Source organism: Calliphora vicina, chromosome 1, assembly GCF_958450345.1.
Source record: "Calliphora vicina chromosome 1, idCalVici1.1, whole genome shotgun sequence".
Classification (NCBI taxonomy): domain Eukaryota; kingdom Metazoa; phylum Arthropoda; class Insecta; order Diptera; family Calliphoridae; genus Calliphora; species Calliphora vicina.
The window spans coordinates 110,495,263-110,514,063 of record NC_088780.1 but is presented as its reverse complement, the minus strand read 5'-3'; the positions used below and the strand labels follow the sequence as shown (position 1 = coordinate 110,514,063).

At 30.2% G+C, this 18,801-nt stretch overlaps 1 protein-coding gene across 1 annotated transcript in view; it reads right to left on the bottom strand.

Annotated features, from left to right (window-relative positions):
• Positions 1-10,353, bottom strand: part of Poxm (Pox meso) — a 46,141-nt gene extending 35,788 nt beyond the window's left edge. The window contains exon 1 of the mRNA XM_065515506.1: positions 9,309-10,353. Within this exon, the coding sequence (XP_065371578.1) occupies positions 9,309-9,321 (13 nt within the window). The 5' untranslated portion in view covers positions 9,322-10,353. The remainder of the gene's footprint in view (positions 1-9,308) is intronic.
• Positions 10,354-18,801: the final 8,448 nt, after the last annotated feature.

Below are 18,801 nucleotides of genomic sequence, written 5' to 3'. Positions count from 1 at the left end.
GTAGTAATGGGTCGGTCTGGAGTGGCCAACAAGTTGTTGGTAAAACACTTAACAAGTGTAAGGTACTCTGTTGAATATTCCAATGTTTTCGTATAAGTAGTAACTCAATTGTATTTGCTATAAACTATAGTTTAAACAAATGTCAACAGAAATACTACATTTTATAGATCTATATTTGGTTTTTTTTTATGTAAAATATTAACAAAACAAAGTTTTAATGTAAGTTGTCGAATAATTTTATGAAATTCTTGTGTGGTCGACCACTTGGTAATTCATGCCTTAATTGTCAAGAGTACTTTTGAAATCGAATCATGTTATAATGCCTTAATCTGTTGATCCACTTTTAATAGTAAATCATACAACATATTATTTATTAAACGAAACAATATATGCTTTTGGGTTATTTTATAATTTCTTCTGTTCTTATTTTTCAGATTGCAACAATTTCATTAAATACATATATAAAATATCACAGGTAAGATTTTCGTTTTCTCTATTTCTGTATTTGTATATTTTTCTTTTTAACACACAAATTCCTCTAAAAATAATTTATTAACCTTTTTTTATTTTAATTTATTAAATTTTTCATAAATATAAAGTAAGGAAATTTGTGATTTGCTTACAATATGGAACCATACTAATGAGATTTGAAAAGTCTTCAGCCGTGCTTATTAAGTTTGAAAAGGTTTTCTAGCATCTGGTAGAATTTTTCTTTTACAACTGATCTAAGACATAAATGTATTCGGTTTTTGATTAGGAGTTGTTTTACCGAAAATAAACGGATAATTATCTTCATTTCTAAGTTCGTACACAAATGTTCAAATCATATCGGAAACGGAGGCTGTTTTCTATAAGGTTGTACACATTTGAACTTCACTTTTTGGTCGGAAAAAGGTCGAAAAATCGATAAAGTTACCCCAAAAAAATCGAATAAAGCTCTATTTTATCTTTTATCGTTGTTGTTTAAATTGTAAATTCTTAAGCCTAAAAAATCAAAAGTTTGAAAAGTCGACTTTTAAAAAATCGGTTTTGAAATCATTGAGGAAAGAGAATTGTCTTAGAGCTAAACCTGTAATTGGAACTTCTGGAATGGTTCTAGTTCTCTATCCATTTCCCCCCATCCAGATGGGAAATGAACAACTTTTAGACACTCTGTTACGAAATTGAATTGATTTTTTTTACCAAAATAGTTCATTGATTAATGGATAAAATTGGAAACCAATTTGGAATCTCAGTCTATAGACCGCTCTCTTAGTGAACAGACGTAACAAACTTTACTCGGTACTTGCGCTCACATTAAATAAACACTCGAGTGTTTTTTTATCACATACCATTACGTTCTATTCATTTTACGTTTTATATTACAAATAAAACTTTAAGAAATTGTGTTTAATATTTTATTAAAACCTCTATGAACCAACCGCCGGATCGTGGTGGTCTAGCACCATCACTTGGTATAACTTTCGACAAATCAAGAAAAATGAGCATTATTTCAGCCGGAGAAAAATTTTTAGTTATGGAAAGGGTCAATAGTGCTGAAAATCTAACCCATGTCTCTCCATTCTTAATAAAGAAAGTTATAGATTATGTTGCTGGAGGAGAAGTTTTACAATGCAAAAAATTACTGAATGGCAGCATTTTAATTCAAACCAAATCATTCGTTCAAGCAAACAAATTAATTCAGCTATCTTCTCTTTCCGCCGAAATCCAAATCGAGCTAAAAGAACACCCAGGCCTAAACTACGTAAAAGGTGTTATATATTCAAACGACCTACGCGGAATCGACGATTCGGAAATTCTTGCAGAACTAAAAGACCAAAATGTAGTTTACGTTAATAAAATAAAAAAGAATGTTGATGGATCTTTAAAAGAAACCGGACTAATTGTAATTACTTTTGCCTCCACTAACTTGCCAAGCGACTTAGCCATCGGTTACGAAAAAGTAAGAGTTCGTCCATATATACCATTGCCGCTGAAATGCAAAAATTGTCTTCAATATGGACATGTTGCAAAAATTTGCAAATCTGAAAAAATCTGCGCTAATTGCTCTAACGCATTTCATACTAACATCGATCTAAAAGAAACATGTGAACTCCCAGCCTCTTGTATTAATTGCAAAAACTCTAATGCAGAAGACTCAAAACACCCAACTAATGACAAAAATTGCCCTATTTTCCTTAAAGAAAAGGAAATACAGGCAATAGCAACACTAGAAAAAGTTGGTAAGAAGAAGGCAGCATATATATATCGACAACGTCATTCCCAACCAAATATTTCCTACTCTTCGGTAACAAAAAATATTAGCAACATCGCTTCGTCTTCTTCTGTCATGCCCCCACCGACAGAAACAAACCCACCCCGTTTCATAAAAGATTACTCAGACCTGGCAAGCGATATGGACAATTCTGTCTCAGAAATGGAAACTGATCATCATAGTTCATCTTCACAAACAAACAATGGAAACAAACCAATAATTCTACCGAAAAATGTTTCTAAAAGACTCAAAGACAAATTAAAGGCAGCCACTCGGAAGTCTAAAAGGAATAAGTAAAAATACACAAATTTAACTTTATTTATATGACACCAAATATTAGACTATCTATAAATATATATGTTCGAAGATTGCATAATATTGATCTTAATTTTCGAAAACCATATTACTTTTGTAAATATCTATCAAAAAAATATAAACTCCACTACAAAATATTGCTTCTTCTCCCTTTTTTAATAATTATAAATTCAACTACACTCTATCTTATTAAATCAATAGTTATTGTTATTATTTATATTAAATTGCTCGCAACAAGAATTTTTCTGAATCTTTGTTATAATTTTATTTCTACAACTCAATTACTAACCATAAATGAATATGTTATGATGCATGTAAATATGCTCATTCCCACTCTTTTTATTTATATATTTTCTATACTTATTATCTCTCCCTATAACAAATTTAATATATCAACATATTGTTATTACAAAAAATTACAAAAATTTAATATTATTATTTCAATACTACTTTTTATAACTGTAAAATCAAGATCATCTAACAATAACATACATACTAACAGCCAATACAATATTAATTTACTCTTTATAAAAGATTTTTACAACTCTTTTAATATCTCTTGTTATACAATAATATCGATCATAAACTCTTTATTCCAAAATTATATTTACTCTCTCTTTACAACGGTTTTTTACAACTCTCTTAATTGTACCTTTTGTTCAGAAATATTCATCCAAATCCCTCTTATCCAAATTAGAACATATTATTCCTCCACACAAGAATACATAGTAATTTTTATTTCCCTTTATTATTATTTTTTTAAGTCTAACTATTTCTCTATAATATTCAACCACTTAATTACATTATGGGTGTTCATTTATTTATGCAGGACTGTGCACTTATTCGAATTATTGTTATCTTCTCAGTTTAAACTTTTGTGATGGTTTTAAATATTATCCAATGGAATATCAATGGTTACTTAAATAACTACAATGAACTCCAAATTCTCATTAAATTGTATAACCCTAAAATTATATCAATACAGGAAACACACCTCCATTCCTTATCAAATATCCCAATACCAATTAATTATAACTTGTACGCTGTTAATACATCTTCAACTAGATATGGTGGCGTTGCCATTCTTGCACACAAGTCTCTCCAACAAAGACAAATTAATATCAATAACGATTTTGATTCAGTCTGCATAGAAATAGTTTCGAAAATAAGGTTCAATGTCTATAGTTCATATATCTCACCTGACGCAAATTTTTCTACCATGAACCTTGATCATGTTTTTAACTGAAACACTTCAGCTCTAATTACTGGTGACTTTAACAGCGCACACATAAATTGGGGATCTCATTCCAATTCACGTAAAGGCGCGATATTGTTTGATTTTATAACTAGTTCTGACTTTGTTTTAATGAATGACAAATCCCCAACCCACCTTAACACACATGGAACATTTTCTCATATCGATTTATCTTTCTGTTCTCCTAATTTAGCTTCTCAAGCTGAATGGAAAACGGAAAATAATCTTTATGGTAGTGACCATTTTCCTATTATTATTTCACTATTTGTCACTGCAGTAATCCGGAGCTCTTTCAGCAAGCCTAAATTCGATACCAAAAGAGCTAATTGGACCAAATATCAGAGTTATTGTACCGAACTTGCATTGCAAAGACCTATTTCTTCTAACATTAACAAAGAAACTGCACAAATTTGCAGAATATTGCTACAATCGGCAAATATATCCATACCCCAATCCAGAAATAAAGTTAGAAAAGTCCCTTGGTGGAATAACGAGTTGGATAAACTGAAATTAGAAAAAAATAGAATGTGGCATCTTTTTAAGAGAAATATGATTCAAATTAACCTATTGAACTACAAAAAAGCCAATGCTGTGTACAAGAGAAAAGTTAAACTGGCAAAGGCCGATTCTATTAACACCTTTACTTCCACAATTAACCCAAAAACTCCAATTGATAGGCTCTGGTCGAACATCAGGAATTTTACTGGGTACAAATCAACACAGGAAATACACTGTATTTCTACAGTTCATGAACCTGACACGAAACTGTGCGACAGGCTGCTAATAGGAAACGAATTCTGCAGATTTTGGTCGGAAAATTCTTCCGATTCTAAATACTCTGCTATTTTCCAATCACGGAAACGAGGCATATTGACTGATGCGCAATTAGTAGAAACTTGTTCTGAAGCTCTAAAAATTGAGGAAAATATTACTTTCATTGAATACAATTCAACTCTGAATAGGTTAAAGGGGAAAACTCCCGGTATGGATCGAATTTCATACAAAATGTTACAGATGTTACCATACCATTTGAAAGTGAGAGTTCTCAATCTATATAATAATATATTCTCTAGCTACATTCCTCAACAATTTAAGAACAGCGTTGTAGTTCCAATCCTGAAACCTGGTACAGACAAGACAAAGGTTACTTCATACCGTCCCATTTCTTTGAACCCTTGCTTATCCAAAGTTTTGGACAAAATAATAGCAAACAGGTTATGGTGGTTTGTTTCTACAAACAAACTAATCAATAACCATCAATTTGGTTTTAGAAAGGGGAGCTCGACAATCGATAGTCTACTCTACGTAGACTACCAGATTGCAAAGTGCCTCTCGTCACGGAAACACGCGACTATAATATCGCTAGATTTCGAACGTGCATTTGACAAACTTGGCATTCATTCGATAGTTGAGCAGCTAAGGGAATGGAAGGTAGGACCGAAGATCATAGGGTATATTACCAATTTTATGACTAAAAGGAAAATTCTAGTCCGAATTCGAAACTGTTATTCTTCTTCTTTCCCACTTTCTAATGGTATACCTCAAGGTTCTCCATTATCGGTTATTTTATTCATTATTGCGTACAACAAACTGTCCCTCATAATATCTCGCCATAAAGAGATTGACTTTTGTGCTTATGCTGACGATTTTAATCTGATTATTAGATCAGGAAGGGAGAAAAGTGTTTTAATAAATCTTGATCGTCTTTTTTATGAAATAAATATGTGGGGTAAATCTTCGGGGGCTAACCTCTCGGAGACTAAATGCAAATATATTCATATTTGTAGACTTAGGGACTGTGCATGCGTTGTTCAGTCATCAACGGTTAGTATCTCTAAGGTTAAGAAACTAAGAATTTTGGGTCTTATTATAAATGAGCGCTACCGATGGAACGATCACATTGATTTCTTATTATCATCTTTGGCACACAGACTTAATATTATCAAGTGTCTTTCAAGCAGAAGGTTTAATTGTAACACTAGTACTCTTATATCTATTTCAAAGGCTATTATCCTGTCTAAAATCAATTATGGTCTGCCTCTTTTCGGCAATTCCCCTAAATCTCAACTAAGGAAAATTGATTGTATAATTAACTCGGCCATAAGAACCTCATTGGGAGCTTTGCGATCTACGCCAGTTAATAACATGCTTTTTGAAGCAAATATTAGAACGGTAATCTTACAAAGGGATATCTCTACAACGAAACTATTCCGAACATTACTGTATGGTTCTAATGTTTCAATATCAAATATACTTAAAAAGGTAAAAATGTGTAAAAGAACACCTAGAGTTCCCTCGACCATACTAAGGGCAGTCAATAATTTCAGGAAACTAAGCATACCTCTAACTATACCGAACTTTAGAAATAGCTTGAAAGAGGGTCCTCCCTGGTGTCTCCAGACCAAATCAGTAGACACAACACTTCACCAATTCGGAAAATCTGATACAAATGCTTCTGAATTCAATACCATGTTTGCTGCTAAGAGAGATTTATTAAGAGACTACGAATTTCTTTACACTGATGGTTCTAGGATAGATAATATTTCAGCATTCAGTATAACTACGGAAAATCGTATAATAGGAATGTCAATCTTACCTTCATATAGCTCCGTATATTCTGCCGAACTGATAGCAATACATGAAGCCTTATTATCTGTTAAAGATAAACGTGGAAAATTTGTAGTATGCTCAGATTCCCTTTCTTCCTTACAATCAGTCCAGAATATTTCAAATACAGGTTTTTACACCATGAACATAAGGAACATATTGATTAAACGATTTCCGAACATAATTCTGATGTGGGTACCTGGCCACAAAGGAATACAGGGTAATGAATTTGCGGATTTCGCAGCCAAAAGTGCAACAAATCATCCTCTACATCTGACATCGAACTTTGTCCCTAGGGACATAAACAAAATGATAGATAAATCCTACCATACACTGCACATAAGCCATATTTATGACCAGTGTTCTACTTGGTACAGAAGGATTAATAATTCCCTAAATACTATCAACTTTTATATGAGCAATGACCAGCAGAGTAGTAATAGATTGGATCAAATTAAATGTATAAGACTTCGCTTAGGTCACTCAAGGCTTACACATGGATCATTATTCAACCCAAATGCGACACACTTCTGCAATTGTAACATATCATACCCAACCAATCCTTCCCACTTTTTGCGTGATTGTCAGAAAACTCAGATTTCAAGAATAGCTATACTCCAGAACATTGATCCTTTACATCTCCTTTCTAATCCGACAAATAACAATATAGCACTACTGATTAAGTTCCTTAAAAACTCTATGCTTTATAACGAAATATGAAAATACACTTGTAAATATCTAAATAAGTATTAAAATTATGTATTATTACTTATACAAACTATTAGTTATAAGATATAAATTTTGAGCTGAAGGCCTATGATGCCATTGCCCTTAAGTAATATTAGCTTATAATTTAATTATAAGTTCAATAAATAAATAAATAAATAAATAAATTTGGAATCTGTTTTCTATGTGCAGAAATAATATTGTAAGTATATAAAGAAATCTAATAAAACAACCCGCAACATCCCGAAAACAAAATTTCTGGAACTCTACATATTATAAAACCAGCACGTTTAAAAAAATTGACACAAAATTTGCGCAATGAATATTAGATAACACACCAATATAAATGATTTCAAATTAAAAAATAAGTAATATGAGCAAAATCTTGGTATTTAATCTTTGAAACGTTTAAATCAGTGCTTCCCTGCGTGGGGCTTACACCCAACCCAGGTATAATTTCAAAATTTTATTAGATTTTATTCTTCATTCATACGAACATACTGAATTTTCACTGAAATGAGTTATACGATCATCGATCCAGTGTTTATTGAGCAAATTTGTTCCACAATTTCACCAGAAGTCTAATGATATGTCTCGATAGATGAGAAAAATACAAATAGAGGTAGATACTATCGTCCCCATGGGACTTAAAGAGTCTTACACGATTATTTTTGGTGCATCGTAGAAGACTCATTTCGGCGATTTATTCAAGGCTCTTACACGATTTTTTTGGGGGGCATCGTAGACGACTCATATGGAAGAGTCGTCGTCAACACACAGTTTCTCCCGTTGTACTGAACTTGAGCGATCGGAATACGATTTCGCGGATGATTAATTTAATCGCCAGCTTCGATCGCGAAAGATTCTTCTACGATCGAAAATGCTATCTGCGCAATAACCTCATTTGTCTTCTCCCATACGCAGCCGAGAAGCTCCAACATGAACCTTTAATCATGTGCCTATACATGAGTGTTGTATTCAATTTTCGATCTAGGATTTAGTTTACATGCATTATAGAAATTAGGTAACACTAATGATCTAGTTTTAGGACTGCCTATTTGAACATGTATAGTAATGGACATTTACTAAATGAATTACCATTTATTTCATTGCTTTTCATAGAATTACCAACTAAATTTCCATACAAAATTTGTTTTATAAACCTTTGATAAATTTATAAACTGTTTATGCATATGGGGGTTAGTTTCTAAGATGACGAGATGGGATTTCTTAGGATTTTATTTCTTTTAGATGTAGCAATTTTTTAGTGGGTTAAAGTAAAAAATGTTTGGGAAGCACTGTTCCAAATAATTGCATGTGTGTCAAATCAATGTACTTTTGTACCTTATCAAAATATTTTCCTAAAAATATTAATGAATTTAGGTCAATGTATTTTATTTTATGATTTTATGTAAATTATTCTGTGAATCGAATTAAAATTTTAATCTAAATAAAATTCCGACGGTAAACGCGATTAGTTGTTGTTAGTTTTAAGAGATTCTAAAAACGTTTGTCATTCATTTCATTTCAATAGGAATAATGTCCGACGGAAAACATAATAATTTGCAGTTTGCTTAATATTATTAACAGTAAGTAATACGTGTATTATTAATAGTTCTGTCCATATTTTAAACCCTTTAATTTGACTTCTTTTAATTCATTACATTAGGAACATAATATCATGTCTAAATAAAGTTTTAGAAGCTATGTATGTATATTTTAATCGGACTTTAAAGTCTAAATGACTAGAAACTTTTAAGAACATATAATCAAGGCTCATTAGAATAAGAAATTTGATGTTTCGGATTAAACTTTTAATCTACAATAGTTTTTTCTTAAATATTGTTGCACAGTTTAAAGTTTAAACTATTTATTTATATTAAAATTTTATTAAAAAAAAGACAGTGTTTTAACAAAATTTTCCACGCACAATTTCCTTTTAGAAAACTATATTTACGATCGCATCAAAGTTTACCCTGTGATATGAAACATTAACTTTACAACCAGATTTTTTTTAGATGTATTTAAATTTTTTTTATAATTTCAAATTAATTAACACATCGTAAAAAAAACTATTAACAATAGTAGGCAATTCAATAATGATTAATACTTAATAATAAGAAGAAAATTAAATATATTGCAGCGACTAACCTGGGTCCATCATATTTTGATCGTAATACTCAATGATGAGGCTGTTAAAAATCTGCACAAAGGGATGATAGTTGGTGATAAAATTGCGCTTGACTTCTCAAGTCTTGGCGAAAGAAAGTCGTTGAAATGCTAATTCCGAAAATGGGTCAAGGTGAGAAGATTGTTGTTGTTGTTGTTGGTGGTAGTATTGATTATGAAAGATGAGTATTATTCCATTCCCAGTTGTCTGCTAATTTTGGTGTCGTTAATAGTTAAATATTTTAGACGTAAGTGTTAAACAAAACTAATCGTTGCCAACTGATGATCACATAAGAATATTTCTCAAATTTTTTCTATTGATTTTTACAATTTTTTTTTCTTCTTTTTGCTTTCAAAAACTACATTTATTAGTTTGTAAACAATTTTGGGATGATAGAGACTTGGATATTTCTTTTAACTATTTCTTATTTTTATTTTTTGTTTTGTGTATTATTTTGGTTGGGATCAATACTAATTCACACTTTTTTTGTTTGATTTTCTTATAGCACCCTGTGCAATTGTTGTTAAGTTGTCGAGTTTTAATTTTGTTGTTGGATTTTTTTTTATTATTTTGTATATTAGAGGAAAATTAGCACGCACTTTACACCTTTGATTTTCAAGCGGTTAATTTTCAAAAAAAAATCGAAATTGAAAACAAATTTTAACACTTTGCTACCGTCTTTTTATTAACATTAGATGAGCATTTGCTATTCTTGATTTTTGCTTCGTTAACTGATAAAGACCACCCGTACTTTGGTGGCAAAAGAAATAATGTTTCATTAATTTTTCTTTTATCAATAAAAATGATTTTAATAATTGATTAATAAAAATACTTTTTTTTAACAAATCATATAATTTTTTTTATACAATTTTTGCCGCCGTTATTCTTCAACACCACACAGCATTTAAAATGATTTTCCAGTATTATCACTTAAAATTTTATTTATTTAAATTTATTTTAAATTTTTTTGTTGCTTCTCCTCGTTCCGACTTGTTGTTCTTCGTCAACCGTACTTGTTGCGACTAATTTGAGGCGTAGCGATCTCGCTCTGTTAGCATCACTGACGATGATCGATCAGTAACCCATACACAAGAACAATAATAAAACAACAATACAACCAGCAACAACATTACAGACTCAGCCAGCCATCCAACCATTCATCCAATATACTTTACAACAACAACAGTTTCCATATGGTAAATGTATATATTATCGTTAAAGATCACAACTAGTAGTTCTGTTGTTGTAATTCTCATTCAATACAATAGGAGAGGAGAAGAATATATGTATGTAGTACATATTTTTGTTTCTATTTTATAGATGATCCTTCTGTATGTGTTGGTTAATTTGACTTTTCTGTTTGGCTGGCCGCAGTTTTTTCTCTTGGTATGTGTAGCCCTTAATGGCGCTTTTTAGTGTTTTTTGTAGTTGTAGTTTTGTTGAGAACATACACATTATATCGTTGAGGAAAATCAACAACAACAACAACACAATGAAGATCATCTCTTAACACTTTTGCATTGGAAAGGGAAACTAACTTAAGGGCGGTGTCATATAGTGGGGGCTAGTTAAAATTTCGCTGCCTGTACTTACTCTAAACTACTATACCTATATATTAATAACATCCAAAATTATAGAATCAAGATATTTGGCTCACATTTTAATATTAATACGTAATGTTATTCGATAAAGTCATAATGAAGTTTTATCGCAGTTGCAAAATAACCTTCCATTAGGGATTTATTTTTCAGAACAATACACGGGTCATTCAATAAAGGTCAGGGATGAAACATTACAAATTTTTTTAGTATCAATTTAATATTCATATAAATACATATGTATGTAGTACTTTGACCAACCTCAGAGTACTAAAATTTTAATTTATTTTCATATTTTTAGTCGGTAATTAAAAACTGACGAAACTACAACGAAAACAACTCTATTTTGTTTACAAAAAAACGTGAAAAGTTTTTTTTTTACAGTTTTTTGCTTAAATCTCGGAATTAATAGACCGCTTATTATTATGAATTTTGTTAAGATTATTTTTACACAACCATGTTTTTTCTCAGCTTTCTACGTAATATGTATCCATACGCAGAGAAAAAATATAGTTGTACATGGTGACTGTAGCCATTTCAATATTGTTACATGTTTTTTAACTATTTACATGGTTGTGGTAACCATAATATGGTTAATTTGCAATTCACATGATTGTATCAACCATATATATGGTTACAGTAAACAAGTATATGTTTGTGACAACCATTCATATGATCATGTGAATTGCAAATTAACCATATTATTGTTACCACAACCATGTAAATAGTTACTGATAATATTGTTAAAAAACTTGTAACACTATTTAAATGGTTACAGTAATCATTGACAACTATATTTGAGTTTAATTCACTAAAATTTCCATGGACAACTATATTTGAGTTTAATTCACTAAAATTTCAAGTCAGAATTTCAGCAATTCATTCCATAAATACATTGCCAAAAAACTAATTATTTAGCTTCATTTATAGGCTTTTATTTAATCATTTACAAATGAATGAAAATTGACTTAAGCCAATTTGTAATAGATTTGAATTGAAGAATACTTGAATGATTCAATACGGAATTAAACATACATATCGCTACCTTAATATAGAAAGGCCCTAACTAACATTTTCCTTACTTTATAGGAGTCGAAAACAACTTAATAAAACTTAAAGTTCTGTAGTTGCGATTTTTTTTTAACACAGATTTTTATGAAGGGGTTCGTTCATCCAATTTAATGTTGTTACATTTTATTTTATTAATGGTGTATTACGGGATTCTCAACCGAAATATGCAAAAAACTAAATTTTGGAAAAAACGAGTTAGGGCGTTTCTATATTAAGGTAACGATATAAAGAATGAATTCTCAATTTATAAATTTAATACGTTTGAAGTACTAAAGAATTAACACAAGGAATTATTTCGTGTTAAATGGTTTAATGGATGGTGAAGATAATATATTTAATTTTGAAAATTTAATTAAGAATTAACCCTTTCGAACCTTTGCACGAATCATTCGTATCAATGATTTTTCATTGAAATAATCTTCCCCTACGCCCATGTTTTTTTTTCAAAATCTTATATTTAAGCATTATTGAGAAAACAAGCCATTGCAAATTGATATATGTATTTCAATATCGTATTCTCTTTATAATGCGATTTTTGTATGTGAGAGAGAAACATAAAATTTTTACAAAACAGTGTTGCCGATTTCTAGGGGAAAAATTATTATGTTGTTGGATAATAAAATCGTTGTGTAGTTTATATACATACATATATTTTTGACTCAATATTTTTTGTGTGATATCTGAAATTTTGTACATTATTTTCTACAGAAAATTCCAGCAATTCTGGGTGAATGTCCCGAACTAGTGATTTTACTTATCATTTAGCATGACGACTAGTTACATAAATAGCTACGTGACTAGTTATTTTAACATTTGTAGGGATCAATTAACTCTACATAGATTACAAAGTGACTGTATGGTCCAAAGGTCACGGTCCTCCCGACAAATTTCATTTAAAGCACGGCACATTTTTTTAGATATTCTTATATTCAAAACATTAAAATTGAAATTGAAAAAAGACAAATTATTATTGAGAGAATACAAATTGAAATCAAGAATTTCAAATTAATATTGAGAAATAACAAACTCAAAATCAGAAAAGCAAACAAATATTGAGAAAAAACTAATTGGAAATGAGAAATAGAAATTAATATTAAGAAAACACAACATTAATTGAAACAAGTAAGAGAGCTATATTCGGCTGTCCGAATTTTATATACCCTTCACCAAAATATACTTTAAAATAAATATTTTAAATATTTTTAGGTAAACAAAATTTATTTTTTTTCCCAGTTGTTTTTTCGAAATTGTTTTTTAAATTTTTTTTAATTTTAAATTTTTTTTTTAAATTTAATAATTTTTTTTTTAATTTTAAAAATTTTTTTTTTTAGTTTTTAAATTTTTTTTTTAATATTTAGTGAAACAAAATTTTGGTGAAAAAAAATATTCGGGTTAAAAAATATTTTTTCCGATTTTGACCCATTGTAAGTCCAACATACTATGGTTTTATATACGTCGTTGCAAAGGTCTTTGAAATATCTATCATTAGATATCCATATTGTCTATATTAATGATTTAGTAATACAGTCGTTGCACAGGTCTTTGAAATATCTATCATTAGATATCCATATTGTCTCTATTAATGATTTAGTAATCCAGATATGGGTCAAAAATCGAGGTTATCCTGGTTTTTTTTCTTATATCTCAGCCAGTTCCCTTATTTCAGCAGAGCACATACCATTGTAGTAGAACAGTGAAACACAACCCACATTGCGACGATGTTCGAGTGAGTCAATAGAGCTGGATACCCTACTGTCACCGATAAGCACTTTCGCCCTCTCCTGTACACGGTCGAGTAACTCCAAAATCGATTTCGAAGCACCGGCCCACACATGAGAGTTGTATTCCATTTTAGGTCCTATATAAGTGGTGTAAATAGTAAGGAAATCAGATGATTTTTTTAATTTCAATTACTTTTTCTCATTATTAACTTGCTTTTCTGAATTTCAATTTCTATTTTCTCAATATTATCAATTATTATTTTCGATTTCTCAATTTCAATTTGTTTTTTCTCAATATATAATACATATGTATATGTGTATTAATAGCTTCAACCATAGAGAATAGACATAGAGCGGAAACTCTCTTGTCAAAGACCTAACTCAGTTGTCAAAAACCTATGTAGTGAGAATGTATTAGTAGAAAAAAACTATGTGAAAACAAAAAGAACAGTCGTATGTGTGATTATTTTGAGTAATTTTTTTGTTTGAATTTTTTTCTAGTTTCCGCTCTATGTTTCTCTATGGCTTCAACGCTTCAGAGCCAACAAGCGAGAAAACTTTGTAATATATCAACCAAAGTTTTCATTTCAACGAATTACATTTCATTTCAATAATTTCTTCTTGATTTCGAATTAAATTATTTTGCCGGATATCCAGAATAAAATCATGTAGTGTAAAATAGAAAATATTATAAATTCAAGTAGAGCAAAGAAAATTATTTTTTGTAAAATTAAAATTTGTAAATAAGTTAGAATACAGTATTGCTTACTGTTTCCTGAGGAATGTTTATACAGACCACTAGAGGGCCGCGGACGCCTATTTGAAAACCTTTGCTCTAAAGTATAACATAAAATTTTGTTCAAAGTCATTTATTTAGTTCTGTTATATGTAAATTGATTTTTTAGATAATATTATTGGTGTGTAAAGAATCCACTCCTTAAATAGAAATATAATTACATTTTTAAAATTACCACAGTTTCAACAAACAAGGGAGTAAAATGGTTCACCCCTAAAGTGGAATGAAGTTATTAGATCGGGTACACATCAGTTTACAAAGGGACACTAATTGGCAATCTATTGGACCAATAGTTTAATTCTGGTGTGTAAAATAACAATTTTCTAAAGTTATATTACTAAGAGACACTTCATTGTCAATTGATTTCATGCTAGATTACCTGAGATGAGTAACCAAATTGTTGTCAGCCAAGTGATCAGACATTCGTGAAAATTATTACTGTCTATAAGGGATACCTTGACTACTTGTTGAACTGCTAGGAATATAGACCCTGGCAACACTGATACAAATAAACAAACAAACACATATTCATAATATTGTCTAAAAAAAAACTGCGCAAGCAACAACAACCAACAAATATTTAAAAACGAAAGAGTTGATGTGAGTGAATGAATGAGTGAAAACCAACAACAAAAAGAAAGCAATCGGGCGGAGTTAATACTGAAATGCATGAATGGCCAATCTACAGCCAGTAAGCGTAACCGGAACACACTGAGTTGAATGAGTGTGTGTGTGTGTATATGTATGTATTGAATGGGTAAAACAGAATGCAAGATGTCAGGAATAGAGTGGTGAAGGGGATATATTTTGTTTTTGAATGTCTGTTTTGTTTCCGTTTTTAGCCTTTTCAACACATTGTTTTTTTTGTCAATACATACAGTAGTTGCATTGTGTGTGTTTAGGTGTGTATTTAAGCAAAATTAATACATACACATACACGTACTATATATAATAGTTTATATCTTTAGCTGATTAAGAATTGTAGGCGGAGCAGAAACTGATTGTGTCGATAAATGTTGACATTTGATTTTCAAATGGACGGAACATCTCATCTGCATTTACTGCTTATTTTCATATAATTACCAAAGAATGGTGGTCGGTCGCTATTTCTTTTTTTTTTTGGTAGGTACAAGAAAAACATCATCATTAGGTATATCCTTGTCGTATTTACATATACTACATAGGTATGAACGACAAGTATAATGATGATTGTGCATTTTGTTAATTATGCAAAATTATATGAAGCGGTTCGAAGCGTTTCAAATTGCTGATTATTGTTGCATTGGTGGTGGTGATGTTGTTCTTTCCTTGATGCTGCTGTTGTGATTGACATTTTTGTTTGCTGTTGCTGCGCTAGCCTTCTTGCTGCATTTCCAATACCACCGATGCATTAGTTGATGCTTGGTTTCATTTAATTATGGAAATGGATAATTTTCCTCGAAATAGTAAAGTCACAGAGTGGAGTAAATAGTTTTTGTGGTTAAGGAATTTATAGCAAATAATGTTTATTTTTGCTACTATGTGAGGTGAGCATCACTCGTCAATGTGATTGTAAAATATTACTAAAAGTTTTACTTTAATAAACGCTAGAGAATTCAGTACTTTTACTTCTTTCAGTATTTTTTTATATGGGCATTCGGGAGCGTGGATCCCGACGTGACATTCATAAGCCTTTAAGTGAAAAAATTAAGAAATTTGAATATTTTTTTTTCTTATTTACATTTTTTGGTTGCATATTTGTAGCACAATGTTTTATGCAAAAAATAGTTTTTGTCGATTATTTTTTTCCAATATAGGTATTAGCAATAAACATTATATCCCAAACGAGACAGAACATATAACTATTTTTTTACTGCCTATATAAAAATGGGATAATGTAGCTATCAGTTGAAAGTTGTCTTGTCGAAATATCTGCACTGAATTTTGTTTTACAGCCTTTATTATGATTTGTCACGCGACATATTTTTTCGGCATATTGTAATCAAGTATAAAAATAGTTTTGTAAACTAAAATGTCATACATGAATAATGTTATCAAAGCTTTAAATTTAAAGTATGTATGATCTCACACTATTTGTGACAAAATGTTGCCCGAATAGCCCTGTTCTATGACTACTTTGTGCAAAACAGATCAAACTGACAATTTTGATATCAAAAACAGAGAATGAAATCATGGTTTAATGTTTTAAACAAATTATTTGATAAAATCATTTAAATCATTTTTTTGGAAACACATTCATAACATAAAACATTGTGTCCCCTTACTTCGTGCCTGACTTGGAATCTTGACACAAAAGATTGGCAAAATGTATAAAAAAGCACAGAACTCAGGATATAGGAAGATATTGCAGAGGACTGAATGCCAAAATAAAAGTGTGCCATGATATGAATAAAAAGTTTAAATATGATAGAATGAACCCCCAACATATCTTTATTCGAAGGCATTCCGAAAAAGGTATGCCTTCTCATTATTACGAAGCACTTACGATTGTGCTATTGTATAATACCGACTCAATGATTTAAGTATCAGAAATATATTTTTACTCCAAAGATAAAAAGTGTAAACAAATAATAAACACCGAATACCCTATAAAAGAACTATGGTTATATTACACCGTACTACAAAAAGAGAACAAAATCGTTAAACACGAACCGGATGATATACGTATGAAACTATAAATTAAATGGAGAAAAACTGCGTTTTTAGTTTTTCATTTCGTGATCCTCTGTCCTTTTTAAAGGTATTCAAAGTTTCAAAGAAGTACATTTTTCAAAAAATATTTAAAAATACTCCTGCTGATCCAACAATGACAAATTTGATGTCAAACGAACAAGAAGAGTTGTAAAATATTTTCTTTTATCTTTATTTTATCCTGTAAGGATCAAAAGATGTCAAAAATGTCCTTTAAAATTGTTATTCTTTAAGATTGCCAATAAATTCCTTTTAAAAAAATTGTGCGTTAAAGACCCAAATATTCTATACTAAATGTCAAAATTTCATCCTTTATATATATAAAGTTTAAATTAAAATATAAAAAAAATGTATTAGTATACAAAAAGTTTTATTAAGAAAAGTGCATGTTTATTACCAACACCACCATAGTGGGGGAGGTTAATGGGTTAGGGCTGATGTTTGCAACATACAAAAATATTGTCCCAACAGCCACCTTAAAGCATACCAAACTGCTCAGGATCACTTTCTGAGTTGACTAAGCGATGTCCGGCCGTCCGTGCGTTCATGTAAACCTTGTAATCAAACTACAGGTGTCAAGGTTTGGCACAAACCTTTGTATTGCCCCAAGGACAAAGCCTATTGAATTTGGTTAGAATCGGTCCATTATTTCTCCTAGCCCCCATGCGATTGCCCTATTTGAAAATAGTTAAACTCTCATAAATATCTTAATTATAAACATATTCAAACCAAATTCAGCACAATTAAGTTTTATATAAACCGAATTCGCACCACCAATTTTTTGACGATCGGTCAACAATGTTTCATAGCTTCCATATAAGCAACATTCTCGAAAATGTCATTAATATACATAAATCTCTGAAATATGTCAGTATCCAAACAAAATTCAACACAAATATGTTTCATATATTCGCAAAGCATCTCACCCAATTTTGTGATGATTGGTCCATAATTAGTCATAGCTCTCATATAAGGCCCACTACCGAAAATGTTGGTATTCAAATAAGATTCAACACAAATAAGTTTCATATCAAAAGAAAACTCTTTATAATGATATACTCGGTGTAGGGTATCATAAGGTCGGGCTTGCCCGACTATACTATTTTACTTGTTTATTAAAAAGTATTCTTCGTTGCTTTTCAAAACGGTTTTTGTTATATTTTTTTTCGAATGAAATATTAAAATCAAATAATGCAAATTTAAAATATTATTTAACACACAGAAAAAAATTTCAACATAAATATTATGATTCGAATTCATTGATTTCAATTCATAACATTTATAAATAATTTCTTAAATAGTATGATTTTTTTAATATTTTATGTTTTGAAATAAAATCTAGAAGGCTTGAAAAATATAATTTCAATTTCATTTTTATTTTTATGTTGTTCATAAATGTTTGAAATTTTTCATGGAAAATTTTTAGTTTTTTTATGATTTTCAGCTACAAAATGATATAAAAAGCGCGAAAATGATTAAATTGATTTAAGAGGATGAAATGCTTTTATATTTATGAATGTTTTATTATGTTTAATGATAATTTTTAAGTTTCAGATATTCTCCTTTTTATCTTAAAATATTGGCCAATATATGGCTA